General features: G+C 38.5%; 1 protein-coding gene across 1 annotated transcript in view; it reads left to right on the top strand.

Annotated features, from left to right (window-relative positions):
* Positions 1–24135, top strand: part of EPHA6 (EPH receptor A6) — a 270673-nt gene that overhangs the window by 73875 nt on the left and 172663 nt on the right. Inside the window, exons 2-3 of the mRNA XM_035116101.2 lie at positions 8505–8660; positions 11953–12288. Coding sequence (XP_034971992.2) covers positions 8505–8660; positions 11953–12288 — 492 coding nt within the window. The remainder of the gene's footprint in view (positions 1–8504; positions 8661–11952; positions 12289–24135) is intronic.

The raw sequence follows: 24135 nt of genomic DNA, 5'->3' as shown, positions 1-24135 counted from the left end.
GTCTGGAGGGGCCCTCTATCTTCTTCTTTTTAACACTCAACGATCATTATGGATTTTCTCTTTAAGTTAATAGGTGTATTTCATTATTACCCTGGCCTCATGAGAGGTGTTTGAGTTAGAAACAACTTCTGCTGTAGGGTTCAAGTGGTACTTAGATTCAAATGGTTTCAGAATGCTGTCGATTCTAGATATGCAATCTTCAGAAATACAATAAGAATTGCAACTCATGGGAACAAGTGAAAGCACAGTTCAGCTTCTTTTTAAATCTTTTAAGTTCAGGACTGACTAAAAGAAGATAAATAAGAAGTTATCATCTTAAAAGCTTGTCTTAGGCATAAAACTATAAAAAGTGTGTTAGAACAATTTTAGATAAAGCTAGAAACATAAAAGCATTAAAAGACGGCCATCTGAAATGGATGAAATTGAACAAAATTTTAGCACAGCAGGGCAGATAGGATTACCGGGGTGGGGGTGGGATGGAAATAGAAAAAGAGTGTGAGAGAGAAAATCATGTCTTCAGACCATAATATTTATTTTATTTACATTATTTACAGCCTGTCTTATAAGAAGTAGCTCTCTGGGTGGTTCATGGAGTGTGTGTGTGTGTGTGTGTGTGTGTGTGTGTGTGTGTGTGTGTGATAAAGTAGTATTGGCAAGTCTTGAGAATTGCCACAAACTCATAAAGGTTGCCTCAGGTAACAGGTTGTCTATCAACTACCATCCTTATCTGCTGTCTCACACATTTTTGCCAAATGTGACCAAATTAACCTGTTGAAATACAAACACACACACACACACACACACACACACACACACACACACACACACACACACAACTACTTGTTCCTCCTCACCCATCTAGACAGTGCAGAGAAGGTGAAAAAAACTGGGCGAAATAGAGGATGGAAGGGTAGGTGGGCTCCAGAAGCAGAAAGAAGCCAAGGCCAGGGTCAACTGAACTTGAATAGCTTCCTAAGCCCTGCTCCTGCCCCAGTATGGCATGTATCTTCACACTGATTTCATGCCTGTCTTGCCTCCTTCCAGCCCAGACCCAATTCTGTCCCAGCCTGCAGTCTGCTGGCAAGGGTAGAGGCACAACTTTCTTATGTTCCATTTTATTCTACAGATTTTGCAAGTCAAGTTTGCAAATCTCCCATGAACAGCAGAAACCTGCTCTAACACTAACATTATATCTTTCACATTACTGTACTAGGCAATATTTAATTTACCCTATCACTGGGTAAGACATGATATAGCACTAATGGGTACATCTAAGTGGGGTCACATTATATGCTAGCAATTTACAAATTTAATCAAGCACTGATTAGTTATCTGGCTATTAATATATCGAGTAAAATGTTTTGCTGATGTTCCTTCTACTTTCTAGCAAGGATTTATATTAGAATGCCTCCATACACACAAATCTCCATCCACCTTGTACAAGGAAATTATGTGCTCTAGAGCTTGTTTTTAAGTGCAGACACATTCCAGTTTTGAATCTCTGCTATTTGGGACCTTTGGTCATTAAAGGAAAGTTTCAGTGTTCCAGAAAGTTCATTACATGGTCATACAAAACAAATTGTATGAACATATAACAGCCTCTCTGCCATGACTTCAGCTATTAAAGGTGCAGTAGTGAGTCCAAAGGAGTTTTAGCCATATATATTGGGCTGTATCCAATGCTTGCAAAACAGACTCCTATCCATCCCCATGAACCATAATAATTATCATCATCATAAATCAATAGTAATTCTGCCTTACAAAGGCAAGCGGGTCTCCAACAAAATATTGTAGTGTACAGTGCTTCTCTTCTTGCTGGATACTCCATTCCCCCTCTCTAGCAGTCAGCTTTCCATGCCAGTGAACCTGTACAATCCTCCACATTACCTGTTTGTTTGTTTGTTTGTTTGTTTGTTTGTTTGTTTAACTACTGCAAACTTAGGGTTTCCTCAAAGCCTACTTATACATCCCTCACGTGTGTAGATGGTGTCATTTTGACTGTATGATAACAAACTTTAATTGTTCAGTCTTGGTATAAAATGGTATCCCTAAATTATGGGAACAAAGGAAGTCAGTCCATTGGTCCATCTAGCATTCTCTGCGCTGGCTGGCACCGATCCCACAATAAACACCAGTCTGGAAATACCAGCTGTTATTTCATGCAACTGGATCACAACTCTTTGATCTGCCCTCCCTAAAAAAAAGCTAAACAACTGTGACCTGCCCCCTAAAAAAAAAAGCTCAATAACTCTGGACTCCCCCCCCAAAAAAATGGGTAGATCACTACCAGATTTTTTTTCCCCAGGGGGTAGATTGCAGTCTCTTGGGAGTTGGACATCCCTGCCATATAGGAATAAAGAAAGAAGAATTAAATGAGCATACCACATGAGGAACGATTCTAAGCTTGTTTGTCTATAGCAATTTTGCATCTGTATTAAACAGAATGCCCCTCATAACAGTTATATGTAGGATTTCATCCTTATGATAGGATCCAGCTCACCATTTTATATCCCGTTAAATCAAAGGGACTTGACTGTCCTTTTTGCTTGATTGTCCCTTCTCTATTGACTAGAAACTGTGGATATTTTATAAGGGGGAAAAGTTGCACTTTCCTGTACTCTTGAACAGTTTTGGAAGATTACTTTGTCAAATGTAAGGGGGGCAGAAGTCAAAGTGTGCAGTAAATAACTAGAATCCAATTTGGCATTTTCTCTGACCTTTTCTATGACAAATGCGTCCAAGGTTATTTTAAGCAATCTAATTGCATCTCTGAGGTGTTTTTTAAAATCCTGTTTCCAGCATAACTGTGGAGCATGTCACCATGACCAAAAATGAAAAATAAAGGTACAGTTTCCAACAAATAATTTCATTATAAGAAAATAAAGACAAGATTGAGAAAGTCCAGAAAAGTTGGGATTCACTTTTTTGGGGGGGGGGGATAGTGGTAAACAGACTCAATGTTAGAAACTCTTCTAAAAGAATTAATTCTGGTCAAAGTTAAGCACTTCTCTTATGGGTTCCATAAGGCGCTTTTGCTTGCTCTCCGCTTTTGCTTGCTTTGGGAGAGCGCAGTGGGTTAATTTCAAGGAGCTTTATTGTGGGGGGGGGGGAGGGGACAATTGATTTCCTTCCCTGAAAGTTAACCCTTTCTTCACCCACTGCCCGGCTTGCAGCAAAGCAAGTGGGACAGGCTTGCTAGCCGCAGTTAGGAGCGGCGCCTCTCCCTGCTTCTGCTGCTGCCTGCCTCTGACATCAGTTGTTTGACGCCCCTTCTGCGTGTCACTGAAAATGGCTCTGCGTGTCACTGCTGACACGCGTGTCATAGGTTCGCCATCAGGGGTGCTGAAGCACCCTCTGGTGTCACATTTTTATAACGCATTTTTAACGATAGAACCAACCGTTGTAGATTTTCCCTAAGCCTTTTCTAGTAAGGAAATATAAGAAGAAAAACTTCACATGTTGACATTTTGTTTGTCATGCAGCTTATTAGTTGTGTGTAGCCCCTGATTTATTTGGAAGCTTGTCACCTGACCCAGAGAAGAGTACTGTATGTAAATTTTCATATGACACAAAGCATATGCAAATTTGTGTCCTCTTTTACTGGTAGAGTAGAAGTTTCCATTCCTATTGGCAGCCTTTGTAGAATGTCATACAAACTGAATGGCTGCCCATATCTGTGCCCTAGAGAATTCCACAAAAAGAGAACCAAAAGGAAAATGTTCCATAGCATGAACTAAAATGGAATTTAAAGGCCAAGCTGTACATTCTCACAGTATCCTACTACTTCTGGCACTTTGCTAACTCCCACGACTTGTTACAGTTTTCCAGACAGTGAGACACAATTGAATCACTAAAACTTATAAGAACAATTAAATAAAAATATAGCTTCAGTAAGATATATCTGTAGCTATGAAAAACGTGATATAATCCAATTTAATCTCTTGAGATCTCTTGACAATTCCCTGAGGGTAACTCAGTAGAGCTTCTGACAAGTATTAATTTCACATCACTGTATATATATATATATACACTGGCTAGAGCTTACAAAGGAGCAGTGGGAGTTTGAGTGAAAGGACTTTCTAGACACTACAGAAATGGTTTAGTACAGTACAGGCATCCCCAAACTGCGGCTCTCCAGATGTTTTGGCCTACAACTCCCATGATCCCTAGCTAACAGGACCAGTTGTTGGGGAAGATGGGAATTGTAGTCCAAAACATCTGGAGGGCTGAAGTTTGGGGATGCCTGGTTTAGTATAACCTGGTTCTCATTCTTGGTAAACCTCCACAAACAGCCTGAAATTGATCACTTTGAATGGCATTCTATGGCAATAGGTTATGTGAGGTGATATTACTGGGTTACAGAGATAAAGCTTTATTGCATTTCATTCCTAGAAAATATGGATTTATTCATTTCAAAGTCAGTAAGATGGAATATAGGCTTCTTCCCATCCTTCTAAGAAGGCTTTCCTTCCTTGCTGTAAAACCCCTGCTTGCAAGTCCGTGTACTTGTTGAGGGAAGAGGGAAGAGTAACATAGCTGTTAATCCAGATTTGCTCCAGCCTGGCAGCAACAATGAACACAACCCCATACACTTATACCTTTGGTTCTGCGGTGCTAGGTGTTGGGGGTCCCCAGTGCCCTAGCAGTGTAGGGCTGGTGGAAATTAAAATACAGTAATCCATTCTATTATGTAATCAGCTTCACCAGTTTCTGTGTAAGATTGCCTACTTTTTGAGAGAGGGAAAGACTGAAATTGTTTCTCTTACAACAAAATCATCTTTCCCATAACATGAATTTTAAACATAAAGAAGAAGACTTAAAAGATATACATATATTAACTTAGCTATAAGTTGTTTTCAGGTATGAATTTACATCTACTCTCTTGAAAATTCAAATTATCTTTCTTTTGTTGTTCTTACAGAAAAAACTTTGTAAACAAGTTTTTAAAAAGACTTAGTAGTACTTTTGGTCCTGGTAAAATCTCAATAGAAAAGTTTATTTTGTGCAGCCATTTCATTTGAAGGTGAACTACTACTGCTGAAAATCAGCCATACACTGCCACTGCATATGGGCACTGAGATGCTTATTTCAGATTCTGATTGCTTATGCATTGGCCTGTAAAAAAAGAAGAACTTGCTTATATATTTTTTCATCTTGAATCTGGTAATCAACATTCTGCACCATTCAATTATTCCAAGCCTGTGATTGTTTGGACTTTCTCATCATGTTATCATATAATATCTATAAAGCCCTGATTTTTATTTTAATGTATCTAGTATCCATGATGGTGTCATTTTGTGTATGGCCTTGGGGTTTTCCAGTAGTTTTGTAAAATTAACCATAAAGCTTCTGCACTAACAGCCTTGCATGGTGGCATAACTGGGTTATTAGCTAAATTTACTTGAACTGTTGTGAATGATTTAGTTACAGGTAGGTAGCCGTGTTGGTCTGACGCAGTCGAAATAAAATACAAAAATTCCTTCCAAAACTTAGTTGGTCTTTAAGGTGCTGCTGGAATGAATTTTTTTATTTTGTTGTGAATGATCTTAGTCTCCCAAATGTATTATTTGTGTTATATCGACTTCCCATCAGGTTATCAATTCCACACATGATTCCCTGTAGGCTAAACACTTGGAAAAAATATATTTATATATATATATGTAACATTTGAATTGTAACAACTATTGCTTAGTCACAACTATACTTTACCTGGGCAATTTGTTCAAGTGGCTGCTGTTTGTACAGCTCAGTTACTCTTAGATAATTCGGACTATGTGCGTCCATTTCAACCTGCTTTCAGACCAGTTTTCACCACAAAACTGTACCTGGAGAATTCTCCTTTGTGACTTTTGATACCTTGATTGCAGCATGCTCCTGGATAAACCATCTGGATTAGAGATTGGCAGACTATAAATCAGTGGATCTATTCCTACTTGGGGGCTGATTCCATAGGGTGACACTGTAAAGCTACTGCTGTCAGTCCTGTCAGTCTATAGTCTGTTCTGGAGTCTGCCTAATTAAAGCCTGTCATTTCTCACACTCTGTATAAACCCCCTTGTCTGCCATCTGAAGGCCTGATCCTGGTCGCATCTGAGAACCTCTTCCAGGTTACCCTGCTATCTTACGTTTGGTGGGTGATGACTGGAGAGAGAGTCTTGGCCATTGCGGCCCTTTGAATATGCAACACTCTCCCTAGGAAGGAATGCCTGGTCAAAATTCTAACGTACTTTCAATGATGTGGAGGACTTTTTATTTGCTCAGGCTTGTTATAACTGGTTTTATTGTCATTTTATAGCTTTGCTGGGATTTTTAGTGATTTTGATGTAATCTTCTGTGATTCTGTTGCAGTCTTTAAAATGATTTCCCCTGTGGCTGAAATGATTTGGTTGTATCTGTTTTTAAGGGTATGGAACTGCTGTTAACTAATGGGTGGCTTTAAAATTCACTAAAGAAAGAAAGAATACTGTATATTCTAAAGTTAACAGAGGTATACACAGTGGAAATGAACTTCCCTGATAGGAAATTATGTCACATAATCACATTGTTCCTCTTCCGCACCTGTTCACCTTCCCTAATATCGGAATTATTTGGAGGAGGAGAGACTTGTGGCTTCTGTTCCAACAGAACACAGGTAGAGCTAATAATAATAATAATAACACAGGTAGAGCTGCTAAGGTTGTGAGCGTGTAGTCCTTTTTTAAAGAGCTGAACATTGATCAGAGGCGGTTTTAGGGTGGCGTGAATGCTGTAGAATGGAGTGAGAAAGGTGAGGGGCTCCAAATTTTAGTGCTGCGCAAGGTGCCACTGAAATTTGAGAGCCCCAAATCCACCACTGCATTGATCAACCAATGTATGACATGGAAGAGGAAGCAAGGGAGACTCTTCCTCCTCTTGAACTTCTGACTGTTGAAATTTTATTTGTACTTAACTGTATGCACACAACTCTGCTGTTCAACTAAGAAGACAAATCACATACATATTGGTTTGCAATTCCTTATCTAATTACATAGATAATGGCTGACAGTAGTCTACTTAAATATGTATGTGAGTATACATACAGGAACCTCATCATTTTAATGTACCTAAATAACTCAAAAGATTAATACTTTAGATTTGTTCTGATATGAGTGACCACATGGCATATATGGGATCTACCAAATTCCTGCGTTGATTATGTGTATGATGTATGAGTGCATACTCATCCCATAGGGATTTCAGTGTGTGTGGCACACAAATACATGCTGCATATATATTCTGCAGGATCAAAGTTTTCATTAATGCAAAAATCAAAAGTGCGAAGAAAAAAAGAAAACATAATCAAACTTACAAAACATAGGAGCAGTGGTTGACATTTCCAATTAAATAGAGAGCAGATAATATAGAAAAATAAAAGCAGCAAAACACATAATGAAAGCAAAGGTTCATAATTCACTGGGGGAAGAGAGCTTTGTATATCTGAATTTCACATGTAATAAATGAGCCTCACCAAATGATATAGAAACATGGTCTTCTTTAACTCTAGTCCCATGTGATGGTCTTTTAGGCACTGAGTGAAAATCTTTTTCTTTCCTCCAAAGCCGTTTAATTTTAATGGGTATACAGTGGTACCTCTACTTACGAATTTAATGAGTTCCGAATGCACATTCGTAAGTCGAAAAAAATTGTAAGTCAAATCCCATAGGAATGCATTGGGAGAAAATATTTGTAAGTAGAAGCAACCCTATCTAAAAAATTGTAAGTAGAAAAAATACTAAACTGCACCCAAGATGGCGGACGGAGCTCCATTCGTAAGTAGAAACATTCGTAAGTCGAGTTATTCGTAAGTAGAGGTACCACTGTATACCGTATATACTCGAGTATAAGCTGACCCGAATATAAGCCGAGGCACCTAATTTTACTTCAAAAAACTTGGGAAAACTTATTGACTCAAGTATAACCCAAGGGTGGGAAACGCAGCAGCTACTGATAAATTTCAAAAATAAAAATAAATACCATCCTATGCCTTTCCCAGCTGTTGGCGGTGGGGTGAGGGGAGAAGCGGCGAGGAAGGATCCCTTCCTTGCTGCCTCTCCCTCCCCACCACCTCGCACAGATACAGCAGCGTGGTGGTGGTGGTGGTTCTTTCTGCTGTTTTCTATTATTATTATAGATTTTATTGTTTAAACAAAGGGTTGAATTTTGCATTTTAATAGGGCTATAAACTAAATTATAATGAAAGCATATAAACAAAACAAACGAATAAAATAATACAATAGTGGCCCTACTTCTCTTGCTCATATATAGGGCATTCATTCATATGGGGGAAAGCAAGGAGAAATATAAACATTCATTATCTGAAGGGAACCTGCTTTCTTCCTTTATTGACCTCAAATATTGAGAATCAAACTTGCTGCTATCTGTATAAACTCAAACTAGGTTCTGTTTCTAGGTCACACTGGATCTGACTTTTACATTTATAAAACGAGGTATACTTAATAAAATCAACTGTTATTCTGTTTTTACAGCTTGTAGGTCAGGATTCTACAAAGCATTTGCTGGAAATATAAAGTGTTCAAAATGCCCTCCACACAGCCAAACCTTTGTGGAAGCAACATCTGTGTGTCAGTGTGAAAAGGGTTACTTTCGAGCTGAGAAGGATCCAGCAACTATGGCATGTACCCGTAAGTGTGAATCATACTGGTATTTGAAATTCTTTCCTTGTCTCTCTCATTATCTCAGAAGACAAAAATAGCACTTATTTTATATTCCTCTCACAAAAGCTAAAAGTATGAGAGCATGTTTTTGTTAATCAAGAATGCAAATCAGGTTTTCATTTATTCCCAGTGCTCCTTTAAATAAGCAGAAAAATGCTCTTCCATCTAAAGTGCCTTTTAAAAAACACCACCACAATACTAGATAGAATGTTACCAAAATTCTGTTATTAACAGAGTGACCACATGTTTCAAATCTGGGTACTGGTATATATAATATATAATGTGTATAAGGGGGGGAAACACCCTTGTACAAAATGAGCATTTCATCCATGAAATACATGGATGAAAACACTCCATGTACTGCAACATATCTAGAAAGTATATATCCTGAAAATGCCCTTGGGAAGATAAATACCAGACCCTTTTTACAGACTCAGATATAGTTGCAGTGCTTAGAGTTTAAAATGGGACTATAACATTATGGCTCAGGATCAAATGACCAATTAAAACAAAATAAAGCTATTCCAGTTCACATCAGCCACTCCTAAAGGCAGTCCTGGCTGGCAAGTAACATAGTCTAACTGTGTAAAAAGTCATATTGAACTTCCATTACAGCACCCTGGCGAAGAGTCTCAAACAGTTATACATATTGCCGTGGCTGTCACAACCCACTCATTCAAATGAATTGCTGATGAAACCCTACCCACAATACCAGCCCCTTCCCACATGCCAATAAACCTTAGGATGGTGAATCTGCAGGCTCTAAGGAGCTTGATTTATGAGTTATGGAAGATAGCTTAGGAAGCCGCTTTACAACTGCTTCAGGATATTTATTATGTTCTTGGACTTTCTCATCTCCACTCCGAGATTACATTACATTACAACACCCAAGTAAACACAGGTGTCATCGTAGCCTGACAGTACAGAATAAATTACAGGTAGGTAGCTGTGTTGGTCTGCCATAGCTGAAACAAAATATAAAAATTCCTTCCAGTAGCACCTTAGAGAGCAACTAAGTTTGTCATTGCTATGAGCTTTCGTGTACATACACACTTCTTCAGATACCAGGTACAGAATAAGTGGACTAAAAATAACTCGTTAACAATGTCCAGTTTAGATATGGTATTTTTAAAAAATCCTGCTCAGCACCATGACAACCGGCCGAACCCATAGTGCTAGGGATCTGGAGATGATAGATTGTCCTGTTCCAGAAGGTGATAATGATGATGATGACAATAATGGCAAACAACAACAACTTCTACATTAGCCTGAATTTGCTGAACACTTAAAATCTCGGTTGCACACACTCTAATTAAATACTATGAGAACTGGGTTCTAACTGCCTTTCGGACTGTTAAACTCCTTCTGGACAGCTGCAGGGGCAAAGGGTCATTAGGGTGGAAAAGAGGCATTTGCAAAATTGTCTTCTTGCCTTCATGAATCACTTTCTGATTCTTAATGGTCATTAGTGCTTAATATTTGTTTCTAAACAAGACATATTAATAATTATAAAATAAAATAAACCAGAATTGGCTTCTTTCTAATTTATGATTTTATCATGTGTACATCAGTACAATTTCAATCTATCTTGTTCCTGAATGGTGCAACGCTTTATTCTACTTATATGATGGGATAGGTCAATGGGATGTGAAGCTGGATTGCAATTCAGTAAGAAAGGCATATATTAAAGATATACTGATCAAGGACTAGAGAATGACACAACAAATCCTTCATCCTTACTACGACTTTGGCATGATTTTACACCAGCAGCTCCACATAGTAAGCCATTTCTGAAGCACAAAGTAGTGTCAAAATAGTTTTTGAATATACACCAATATCCCTTTGTATATTCAACATACCTTTCTGGATCCCAGGCAGCATTTAATTTTTTTCTATAAAATAAATTATGCAGGCATTAGTATAATTATTATAGCTTTACTGCGCAAAACTGGAATAGTCACAATGTTTGATGCATGTTGGTGAAAGACATTAATCTTTTAAAACTGTCAGTATACTTGCTTGCCTAAACGAAATATATAGCATGCAGAAATTCCTGAGCGTATTGCTCACAGATGCCTGCAAAAAGGTTATGGCTGCCAGTTTTTTTTTCCAATGTGACATATAATTATGCATAATTTATAAGTGATAACAAAGCAATCAGGCTACATTCATAAAAATCCCAATGACACATAATTTAGCAGAATCTGAGGATTAGAATTAATTGTCTCTCTTTGTTCCAAGTTCTAAATCTTAGTAAATGATTCACTGCATGTCATTACAGCTTAATATTTGCATGAAATCACAGTTTAGATGGCATAATTTAATGGCAATTAAAAACCTATTTAATCGTCATGCAAATTGGCACGAGGGCCCTTGAGTACGAAGGGTGTCTATTTCTTCAGTATCTGCAGGCGGACAGTTATAAACTTTGAAACACTCCTACTACAATTGATAACAATTTTCCTGTTCAGAGCAATATGAATGCATAATAAATCATATTTTTATCCTAAAATAAGACCAAGATTCTCTGTACATTGCTTTACCGAACAGAACTATTAGCAATCATTGGGAAATTGCAAAAGAAAAAAACTAACATGCATTTTTTTTCTGGTGCAAACTGAATATAATTATACATAACATACACAAACCAAAATAAATCAAGATAGCATAAAGGTATTTTGTCAATAATTGGATGTGATGCTGTACATAGTCTCCCTCTGGTAGAAAAGCCTTTTTTAAAAAAAAGAGGGGGGGCTAAAATTCTTAAGATTGATTCTTCAAGAGCAGAAATGGGAGGAAGTTTCAATTCCCTGATTTTATTTCCCCTACAAACATCTGACTGGTAGAATTCTCTGTACTTCTATTCCTGTTGGCATTGATAGATAGATAAAAGTCAATGGGTGAGAATAGTTGTGGCCCTGAGAGTTTAAAATCCTGATACCAGATTCTGTGATGTGGGCATATTTTGTCATCCTAACCATACAAACCCCATCCTGAATCTGTCTTGAGTTCTGTTCCTAGTATTTTATCTGACTTTGTTTCCTGACCTTGTGCTAACGTGTTCTCTTGTGATCTTGGCATGAGTTCCTGTTTACATGTTCCTTAAGAACAATATGAGGGTAGCTGAGTTTTGTTTTTCTAAGTGTGTAAGAATGTACCATGTTTGCCACATTTAATTTGTTTCCGTAAATGATGAAAGAGGGCTTTAGGTGTGTGTGTGTGTTGGTTCTAATGACAAACTATTTCCCCTTTTCCTTAGGGCCTCCTTCTGCTCCAAGGAACGTAATTTTTAACATAAATGAAACAGCTCTCATGTTGGAATGGAGCCCCCCAAGTGACACAGGAGGAAGAAAAGACCTCACATATAGTGTCATTTGCAAGAAATGTGGATCTGATGCCAGCCAGTGTGAGATATGTGGAGGAGGCATCCGATTCATTCCAAGACATACTGGACTAATCAATTCCTCAGTAACTGTGCTTGATTTTGTGTCTCATGTGAACTACACTTTTGAAATAGAAGCCATGAATGGAGTCTCTGAATTAAGTTTTTCACCCAAGCAGTTTACAGCTATCACAATCACTACAGATCAAGATGGTAAGTTTGTGCTATTTGTATATCAGATATACTTAGAGCTTATGTGAGTTCACAGTACATTTTGTGATCTCCTCTCCCCCCCCCCGAGTCAATAGAACAATAGAAGCACTTAAAGCTACTCAGATCTTTTATTATTCCGTGTTACTATTTTGTGAGGTGGAGAGGAAATGGTTTTAGGATAAAATAGGAGGTGTTTTGTTAAAATTAATTGGGCTATCGAGATGAAAAGGTGTTGCATTAACTGAAATTAATATAATGCTGGGACATATACTTAATTTTTTTAAGGCATACCTGTGGAATTACTGATGGGAAGGTTGAGGCTTACTACTGTGTAAACTTCATTCATTTCAATAGTACACAGAGGAGCACCCAATGGATTTCACTGTAATTGCAGCTGTCATCCCATTGAAATCAATGGTAACATTTCCATTGACTTCTGTCATTTGGTTGCACCCAGCATCACCATGTTTACCTGTGTAAGAAATGTACTTCAGATATTTAAAATATCAATATATACATTTTGATACATGTCCCATGAATTTAATTTCACAAAATGTATCTCTCCAGCTAGTTTGATAGGTACAAATGTAAGGTATTTAAATATTATGACATTCTTGTATGAATGACCATATAGAATTTGGTCCATATAGAATTGGTATTGAAATTACTAAAGGTTCTTGTCCCCAGGCCTCCCTATTGTTTTTGTGCCAGTTGCATAGGAAAACAGTTGCATACAGACTGACAAGTATGGCTTTATTTTGGTTTTATTAAGTTGACAGCTTCAATAATCAATAGGTATGTCCAATAGAAAACCAAATCTTCAGAACTTAAAATCAAATTCACACTTAATTTAAAGTCTTACCGGTATGTAGGGATTTAATCAGCATTGTGGCTGCATGATGACCTGGTGTTTCTGCATGCCAAGGAGAACCCTAGATGCTTGCGGGGAACGTTCATATTTAAATAATAATAATAAATGGCATGACAAGGTTTAAGCATGCTCATTGCTGTCCAGGAGAGACACATAGGCTAAAAGGGTGGGATTTAGCATCTTATACTTGTTCTGTCTGTGGAAGTGTTCCAGCTTGCCAAATGGAGCAATGCCTCCTCCCCCTGCGCATTGTTCTGGAACTTCTCCCAACCCTCTGTCAAACCAATTTCAGCTGGCATAGGGGGAAGAGAGGGAGAAAAGCCCCTTGCAGAAGCAAATGTCCTTGTGCAGGACTTCCACTTACAGGACTGGTTTGGTGAATCCTACCCAAATTATCAAAAGGGCTTCAAATTAATTAGGATAAGTGGGAAAGCACTTCTTCCAATCCTAATTTGTTTTACAAGGATTCTATCAGATGCAAAATCCTTTTTACAGAGGTGCAAAATCTATGAGCCTCTGGTTGCTATTGGATTCCCATCAGCCTCTCCCAGCACTGTCAGTGGTCAGGGATGATGACAGCTATAATTCAGCAACAGATGCAGGGCCGCCTTAAGCATATCTGGCACCCTGGCGCCGTGGTGCGAAGATCCCTCCGGCAGCCCGCCCGCCCCGTTTCCCAGCGGCGCCCCCCTGGCGGCCCTGCGCCACCCAGCCTTGCCGTAGGGCCAGCCCTGAACAGATGGAAAGCACAGGTTCCTCACCTCTGCCTTAAAATATCCTGGGTTGTGAGTCCCTTCATCCCAATTTCCTCTTCACCCCCATCCTCCCCTCCCCCCAACACTATTGGGCAGTAAAAAAATAAAAAATACCCCCCCACACACACACACACATATACTCACACACCGAGAAGTTTGGGGATGAATGAGCAGCTTTGTGATCACATTGCCTCAAACCTCAGCAATCAGAACCTACCAGTATCATCAAAAGGGTATTTCCAAACCATTTATATCTCATCGCCCATGACTCCTTGTGAGCCACCAACTTTTCACTGTATAGCTCAAATTACCAGCCCTGTGGGTAGTAATTACTGTTCTAATAGCACTTCTATAAAAGGGAGAGAAATCATATTGATAAGTGAAATAAACAGCAATAATTAAACAGAGTTCACATGAGCTTCCTTCCATATTTATATATTTTTTTCTATAAGGCTTGCCCTGCTGCACAGCTTTTTAATTGTTCTACTAACTTGTATTTTTGAAAACACTCTAATGGCCTATTTCAACTACATTTAAATTTACTTAACAGCTTATTCTCTACATTTCCTCAATTTCTAGGGAGGAGGAGAATACCTGTTCACTACCATTGTTAAGATTTGTGTGCAGCCCTTTACTTACTAGTGTGCAGATTTCGAATGGCCATTGCACTTGCTATATAATTTGCATCAATGCCCCCAAAGTCATTAATTTTATTTGCAAAGATACTGACATGATTTATCTTTGCTCTTTTAAATATATAGTTTTCAACCATCCCTCTTTTGTACATCTATTTCTAGGCAGCAAAACTGGTGCTACCTTCATAAACATGCTTTATGAAGGCTTGCCATTTCATTTATCACCATGTCTTTTTCTGCAAAACTCTTCTTTTATGTCCAAATAAACTGACTGAGACTCTGAAAAGTGATCCTTAAATTCTTTGAAGCTTTACTAGTAGCACTGTTAATAATGGAAGAATTATTGTGGGGAATGCAAGCAGCGTTCACACTTGGGTTTTACTGTCAGGCTATCATAGATTACAAAGGCAGAGGCCTTTCCTTGCTTGGATAAACTACAGTGGAAACCAACATAGTTACACGAAAAGCAGACACTGGTAAAAGATACATATCTGCTGTCTTTAAAGATAAATCTTATGCCATCTCTCTGGCCATGCACATTTACACAGGAGCCCCAAGGATATGAACCAGCATAGCTTTCTTTCCGTTGCTGCCATAAGAACTGTGGTAAAGGAATGTAAAGATTAGAGCTCCTTGGAATTTGTTGTAGAGTGTTGTGCATAAAGTCCAACCTCAAAAAGATTAATGAGATTCTTATATGAGGGGAGAGGATATGAACGGGTTATCCCGTTTTTTTCATGCAAGTTCTCAGCAGCCATATTTGGTGCCTCAATCTTATCCTTTCTTGTGCTGTACTCTTGCCCTGAAAAGAATAGGGATGGGAGGGTGAGGCATGGGTCATGTGACTTGCCTGGGAGCACATCTCAGAAGACACGCATTGTGGTTTGGGGTAGGAAAAAGTTGTACAGTGTTATTTAAGACCACCACATTTACTGAATAAAGGTCAGAAAATCAAAGCTCTCTTAATTTATCATTTGTTCCATTAAGGTGTTACTTCCCATGAAACATTTTCAAGCTAGCAATAGTAAAAACATCAACAAACAAAAACATATGAAACTATTTCAAGACCAACATAGATATAGACTGTGAGATAAATCTATCTATATATTAATTAGTTTCAATGAAACACTCTGTGAGAAATGCAGTAAGATAAATAAATGACCAGGGATAGGTGCTCTGACTGCTAGATGGTCAGTCTAGGACAGTATGTAGGGCTGTGTCATAACAGAGTGGAGAATGGGAATTGGGAACACTGTGTTACAGTGGTTCCTACCTCCAGGACCAAAGGCAAACAGTAGTATTGGGAGAGTGCTTTTCAGCCCCTTGGGGGTTGTGTTATGGGCTGCTGCAGAGCATAATGCCAGTGCTATTTAATATCTATATAAAGGTCCTGGATACGGTCATTAGGAGTTTGGGGACAAGGTGCCATCAGTATGCTCTGTTTCTCCATAACATCTGAACTGAGAGAGGCTGTGCAGTCCTTGGACTGGTGCCTGGGCACAGTTATGAGCTGGATGAGGAAAAACAAGCTAAGCTTGGATCCTAACAAGACAGAAGCATAGTGGGTGAGTGGTCCCCATGTCTGAGAAATTGGTCAGTTGCACTTTCCTAGAGTTCCCAGTGAAGATGGATTGACTGGTAAACCATCCTGAAAATTGTTGCTTGGGGGGGGGGGTAGGATCTCCTAACAACTCTCAGCACCCTTAACAAACAACAGCTCCCATAATTCTCTAGGGGGAAGCCATAATTGTTTAAAGTGGGTATCATATGATGTGAATGTGGCCACAGTCTCTCACACCAGTGGTAATAAAATGTCTTCATATTCCCATAGGTAAGTGCAATTGGTCAAATTTAGATCACATAATTCTGTTGCTGGTGTGTGCCTGTCAACTTACCATAATTTTCTTGTCCAGTTAGCATTATCCTGCTGGGCCCAGTGTGGCAGCTGTGTATGGTAAATTTCCAACAGGAATTCCCATCAGCTCTAGTCAGCACAGTTATAGCCCAAACCATCTGGAGGGGATCAAATATCTAAACAGAATCCAGGATGTTGCTCTTGACTACACCTGAGGGAAGCGTGACTCTTCCTTCAATTTATCTTGCTTCTCCAACTGATGAACAGAACAATTTTTACCTGACAGGCAGTTTAGAAACAAAGGTGATGAGGGACCATGTCATAATTAAATATGATTGGCTTTTACTAATATCTGAGTCAGAGATGAAACATCTATTGCAGACCTGAATCTGAGCACTTTTATCATGATAGAAGAGTAAGAAGAGGCTTCAGGAGGGTGAGAAAGAAAAAAGTGTCATGTTCCCCTCCCCCAAATTATTCTTCCAGCTCTGGAGCATAACCTCTTTCCATGGAAGTTTTAAAGCAGAGTTTGGATAGCCATCTTCCATAGATGTTTTACCTGAGATTCTGGCATTGCAGGGGATTTGACTATATGACCCTTGGGGTCCCTTCCAACTCTACAATTCTATGATATGACGTTATTATGATACTCTCTGTGAACAAACTAACTGCCACCATTTTTTATTGTATACAATATCACATCCATGTTTACCTCGTGAAAGACAAAGTGAGCCATGTATTTATACTATATACAGTGTTTTTTTCTGGGGGGAACGCAGGGGTATGCATACCCCTAAACATTTTGTGAATCTAAGTTTGGCCTCATTGAGGGGCAGTATTTCAATATGAGTAGGAAAATGAGAGTATCCCTAAATATTTTTTAAAGAAAAATAGCTCGCTCTCTCTCTCTCTCTCTCTCTCTCTCTCTGTGTGTGTGTGTGTGCAGAGAATGTATTTATCAAAGCATATAGCTAAAGAAATGAAAACATAGGTTTGGTTTTCAAGTTTTTGCAATTTGATCTAACAATTTACAGAAATCTCTGCAGAGTTGATACAATGAACTTTAAGAAGTTCTTGAAACTGTTCTACAACTTGAGTGTTTTTTCCTCTCAAGAATAAGCCACCTTGTGCTATATATATTCCTGCCACTGCAAAGAACCAAATTAAAGTAATCAGGCTTGCTTCATTTAGTTGGAATCTTTATCACTGACTGATACAGTTAGAAGAGTCATTACTGACTGATATAGCCTCAGTTCAGTACAAGATATTCCCAGGATAAGATTGTGACTTCAGTAGTGTAATTAGAAACCTTTGCCACAATACTTAATTGACTGACTGCTGAAATTCTTCTGTCACATTAGCAGCATTCTTTTTTCAGAGTTTACCCAAACATTTCTGAGAGGGATTTAAATTAAAAACACGATCTCTGTGTTCTGACTTCATGACAAGCAAACTGAAGGCTTCTTTCCTTTCCTAGCAAAAGGAATTAGTTGGGTCAAAAGCAGTAAAAGGAGACATTAATCATGGCTAGTCAGTCTAGAAAAAATTGTTCTTGTAGGTGTCATGACTTTCACACAAACCTTTAGGGAGCATGTTCAAAGTGAAGGACGTGGTAAATTACAAACCAATTCTGCTGGTGTTTGCTGTGGGGTCTTTAAAGCAATTATGTTCGTAACAGGTTGTTTCAATTCATTTGCTTCTTAAAATGTACTTTCTTCATTATGCTCCATAACCCCTTCTCCTTCTATGAGTTTGAGTCTCTTCCATATGGATTTGCCAAAGGCCTTGACCCAGTGACTGATTTCATTTCTATATTCTGAAGGCATTAAGTTGTGCATGCTGGGATAGTTTTGAAAGCAGATTTAAAATTACCTAAAGTTTTCATACTTTTGCAGCTCTTATAAATCTATTCATTGTACTGCTGAATTAGCTTCGAAACAGTATTTTTAAATAACACATTCACCTACTTATAATGAAGAAGCCTTGTCTTCCAGCTCTGGTTTTAGATTGCATTTTTACATGCTTTCAACTTGCCTCTTAGGGAATAGTAACAGAAAGAGAGAGTTACTGTGAAAAGGTTTAGATACGTTTTGGAAATATACAGTAAACAATTCATTTTAAATGTTGTGCAAGATACCGGTACTTTGCAGAACCAGAAGCACAAGCATCCCTTGTTTTGTTTGTTTCTTCAGCACAAACAAAACGTATACCTAACAGTTACAGAAAGAGAAAATATAATTAAAATTACAAGTAGTTTGCCAACGTATATACACATGAAAGACTGAATTATAATTACCCTAAGATAATAGCATCCAGTGGTAACTGAGGAGTTGTATACACAGTGAGAAGATTCATGTTGTTGTGTAGAAAATATATTCTGTTTTCAAGAAATGACATTTGCCATCGTGTCTAGGCAGTCAAATGCCAAGGTTAGGGTCAATGTTTCACTAACCATTCCCCCTCTTCTCATCTCAGAAAAATTTCTATAACCAGCCATTACAGCATATTTTCATTTCCTTCCCCCTCATTGAAAAACCTAGTTTCCCACAGGCAATTGTTCAGCCATTGGGAGAACAGGAGGCTGGACTAGATGGGCAATTGGTCTGATCCAGCAAGCTCTTCTTAAGTTCTTATGTTCAAGGCTTTTAAATACACTTAAAAACAGCCATCATTTATTTATTTTTTACTGGGAATTTTATTTATTTATTTAAAACATATATAAACCACTTAATATTTTTTTAAAAAAATCTCTGAGTGGTATACAAAAAACAAACAAACAGCAATATAATTAAAACAAAACTATAACATAAAAAATGGTAAAACAACAGAATAAAAGCATATAAAAGCATGTGATTCATACAGATAAAGGTTTATATGGGTCTCTCGGTGTCAAGGTGTCTCTCAGCACATGGAATTTGTTTCCAGTACTAGAACTGAGCTCACAGACCTACCACTCAGTAATCCACTTTCTCTCAAACATACCCATACTTCCTTCATGTTAGCAGCCTAATTTAGAAAGGGAAAACCTTTTTTGGGGGGAGGGGTCATCCTTGTTAAACAATTGGGAGCCTTTGATGATCTTTTTCAAATAACTAAAGAGATCTACTACCAGATCTCAATCTACCCTCTGCCCACCCCTACTCTAGAGCTTTTAGTGGATTGATTCTTGTATCTCTTCAGACACAGTGCATCTTTTAATCCATTGTCCAATCCATGTCTGTACATAAAAATTATCTATCTATACAGTGGTGGCTGGTGGCTAGTGGCACTGGTAGGACCCAAGGCAGGAGGCAAACAGTATGTGGAGCCAATGACAGGCAGAGCCAATTCTACCCCCCCCCCCAATTTCCCTGCTGAAATCCACAAGTGCCACCCTCTTGACTGGTTGTAAAGAAGAAGGCAGATGATGATGATGATGATGATGATTTATACTCCGCCCACCCGGCTAGATCTCCCCAGCCAGACAGGTGGCAACTGGCTGAGGGAAGACTGACATTTGTGGACCAGTGCCCCATTTGTGGGTTGTTAGGGGCTTTAATAATCTTTGTCATTTGCCACCAGACTCATCACTGACTATGAACAATTGTGCAGTCTCCCTCCCCTAGTGCACAGCATTAGTGGACATCTACTGGACCATTGTTATTGTGGTAGAATTGGTGTTGGGTGTAAAAGATTTGTTAGCTTGCGCTTTTCATCTTGTTGGAGTCTGTGGGATTGTAAATTATACTTATTAGTCTTATTTTTTTATTGCTTCCAATCCTTTGCAACATGTCCTGAGCCCCTGGGGAAAGGTGTGATGTACGTTTATGTCAATATAGTTAAATTCACACAATGTGGATTTTCTAATGGCTCAGTAGATATAATTTCCGAAGAAGTGTGCTTAAAACTTCAGCCTTAATTTAATGTTAAAAGTCAAACACTTGTAAGACGCATTATGCTGCAGTAAGTGCAAAGCAAAATGTGTTTATCCAAAAGAGAGGCATGTCATTTTGTGTAGCAATTCATTCCCTGGAGTAACTTAGGCATTATTACAAGAACTTTATTCTGCCTCATGTGCATCTTTATTCATGAATCATAACGATAGGCTTAATTATATGATCGAGTACTCCTGTTTCCCTCTGGTCGAGTAGCTGTTGAGTAAGTCCTGTTCTTATCTTTTTCATGTATGTCGCTATGTTTACAGCACACCTTTTGGATTTTGGATGTAAGCCATTAAAAAGTGCTATGCTGAAATAGCACTTGGTGAATTGTGTCTCTTACAGTATATTGAATTTTAAAAAATGCTTCATAATTTTTTTGTTGTTGCAAGTGGTTCAGTTCAGTGATTTGTAACTGGCGTTATGAACTGTAATGAGTGCTGTCAAAGTATAACACATCATGCACATTTAATGAATCTGTCTTTGCAGTAGGGGCTTTCAAACTTGGTTTGAGTCAGTCTCCTAAGTTAAGCACTTGAAATCTACTTGAGCATTCCCCTGGTTAATGAAAACGATGGGTGGGAGGGAGGAGGAAATGCAGATGGTAGTACTTGTTCTCATCTGAAACCTGACAACAGACAAATTAAAAGAAATGGAAATGAAAGCTACCTGATTCCACAGTGGAAGAAACCACATTGCAACACACGCTTGTGGCCTCATTGGCTCAGAGAGTAGAGATTCGCTCTTCTAACAACCCCTCACTGCTGTAAGAAATGAGAATCTTAGGAAGTGGGAAGCAATCCTTTGAAGCAGCCACCACTCAGCAAAGTCATCTATATAGTCTTGCAATGAAAGTGCACCTCTTAGTGTCAGTAGTAGAATCCTTTTGTGGAAAGATTCTGTCATTAGCAACTTAGAGAGGTGTGTTTATTGTCTGCATAGTGACTTGACTGCCTGATTGCAAATATTTGGTATGGGTGAGATAGGTTTTTGATGACTAAGGTGTGAAAAAAGCAATTTTAAAAATAAATCAGAGAGGGTGGTGCAAGTGCATATTCAGTACTGCTTGGTTGCAGTCAAAATTAAATTTATCCTTGCACAGTCCAGATCACAAGCCCACGTGGTAGTGACTTCCCAATCATTCTTGTGCAAACATTACAGGACACACTGTATAAACTCACAGGAAGCACTTAGGGAAAGAAACATTTGAGGATCTTGCACCAATGTATCCAGAAAGTATAATAATAATAATAATATTTAAAAAAAATATTTATACCCTGCCCTCCCCAGTCAAAACCGGGCTCAGGGCGGCTAACACCAATAAAATTACAATAAAACATAAAAAGCAATTAATTAAAATAAAAAGGCTGATTAAAATACAATATTAAAATTTAAAATGCAGCCTCATTTTAAGTAGTCCATAAATCCAAGCCATGAGGGAGAAAAACACAGGGGTCAGAAAAGTCCAGCCCAAAGGCCAGGCGGAACAGCTCTGTCTTGCAGGCCCTGTGGAAAGATGACAAATCCTGCAGGGCCCTGGGCTCCTGTGAAAGAGCATTCCACCAAGTTGGGGCCAATACTGAAAAGGCCCTGGCCCTAGTAGATGCCAATCTAGCCACCTTATGGCTCGGGATCTCCAGAATATTGTTGTTTGTGGACCTTAAGGTCCTCCGCGGGGCATACCAGGAGAGGCGGTCCCATAGGTACGAGTCCCAAGCCACATAGGGCTTTAAAGGTCAAAACCGGCACCTTAAACCTGATCCTGTACTCCACCGGGAGCCAGTGCAGCTGGTAAAGCATCATGGTAAAGCAGCTGGTATAAAGTATCATGGATCTCAAAGCCTGATATTCCCAGCAATATCCTGGCAGCTGACAAGCAGTGCTAACTGCTGGTCTGATTTTATCTCAATCTTTGTAGCAATATAGCACCACCATTACAGAATAGAATAGAACTGCAGCTTCCAGCCAACAGAGATCAAGCGACAGAGTGGCAATCTGGTCCCAACTGTCCCTGTTACACTATTGACTCTATTCTGGAGTCAGTAACTTTGTTGCTCAGGTGCAGGTTGAGGCTGCTTACAAATGGTCTTGCTTGCTTTCTGCTAACACTAAAGTCCTGTGGATGTTTCCTCGATAGTAAGTCTTTTTAGGGTTGCAGTTTAAAAATCTCTCCTTCGTGCGTCCAGCCTACCAGCTCAAACAAATAATTGTCTATATATAGTGCATAGCAATGATCATGTGGTATTTATTTTATTATTTTATTTTATTGCTGGCAAAGTCAATGAAATTTCACAATTTTAGCATGTATTTTATCTTATTGTGTGGTGGTTTTATTTAATAAAACCACTCTGGTATTATTCAAATGAAGAGTGTTATATAAATATATTTTTAAATAAAAACGGAATTGAACTAAAGTATGCATTAATGTTCATATCTCTTTGTTGATGTTGGGAAATGGCATTACTTTCCTTGCTAATTCATCTTCTGCTTCTGCTGGGAATGACTTTCTTACTTAAATGATCTGTTTCATTAACACTCCATACATTTTTAAAAACAGAAATCAAAATAAAAGTCATGGCCTAAGAGAAATGAGGTTCTCCATGCTTCTCTTGATTAACCACAACCTGCCTTGGGCACTTTGCTTCAGAATACACTCAGGATGTATTTTAATGCACTACCTATGCTCACAATAGAGTGGATTATTACCGTAATGAAACTTTTAGAAGGAAAGAAAATGTTTGGAACACTAAACTCATTATTTAGGGCCACTGTGAATTAACTAACATAGATTCAGTTATAGAATAGCATTTTAATGTATATTTTCCCTTAAACTTTTCTTAAATCTAGAACTGTCAAGGCTTTTAAAACCTAAAATCATTGGCATGAGAATATAATTGACAACTGATAAACTGAGACTGCTGCTGGCAACATTGGACAAACAGGAAAACCACAGCTATGGTGTTAACCACCAGTGCATGCTTTATTTCAAATTAAGTGTGGCAAATTAGAATGTTAATTGCTAGCTTCGGAATAAATACTGTGCTGATCATTGGAGGAGACATATCATGTTGGAAAAATGAGTAATCACAAATAAAAATTATTGTAATTGATGACATAGGCATATGTTGATGGTAAATGGTTATGGATATTCCTGCAGACGTGACACTTCTTTAAAAAAATATCATTGCCAGTCTAAAAACTAGTAAATTGGAAGATGCATTAAAGTTATTGTATCTAGGTCGAGCAGGTTCTTGAGAGGAACTGTATCATTATTACTGACTCAATATCATTGTTACTGTCAACTACTCTTGAAGCAGCAAGTGCCAAGATGAACAATTGCTCTTTAAGTGAGTGTGACCTTAAAGACCCAGAAACACTGTAAATTACATGTCTCCTTCAGTACTTTCTCATTCATTTTGCTCTACATGCACTAGGTTCGTAGATGTTCAGTATGGCTATGTGTTCTCAACCACAAATGTATTAGAATTAACACTGGGAACATTGATGGAAATTTCTGATATCTTAACTATGCCATAAGGGGTGACTGAAAATATTATTTGTATCTTTGGGCCAGTGCCCTGAAGATAGCTTCTCACATCAGGCCTCTGATCAACACAATCGCCTCTAGAAAAACATCCACAATCATTTATGTGGACCTGGATGTGTTGATCTACCATATCTCTATCCATCACACAAACAGTTAAGAGTTAAGTTGTCTTGGTATACCATCCTGATTTGAAATGGTGTCCAGCATCCAAGTGTAGATGAAAACTGCTGCTCCCACCTTGAGAACCATCATGCCAAGTTTGGTCAT

The sequence above is a fragment of the Zootoca vivipara genome, chromosome 4 (assembly GCF_963506605.1).
Source record: "Zootoca vivipara chromosome 4, rZooViv1.1, whole genome shotgun sequence".
Classification (NCBI taxonomy): Eukaryota; Metazoa; Chordata; class Lepidosauria; order Squamata; family Lacertidae; genus Zootoca; species Zootoca vivipara.
Note: the sequence above shows the minus strand (reverse complement) of the source record. Positions and strands in the feature narration are given on the sequence as shown.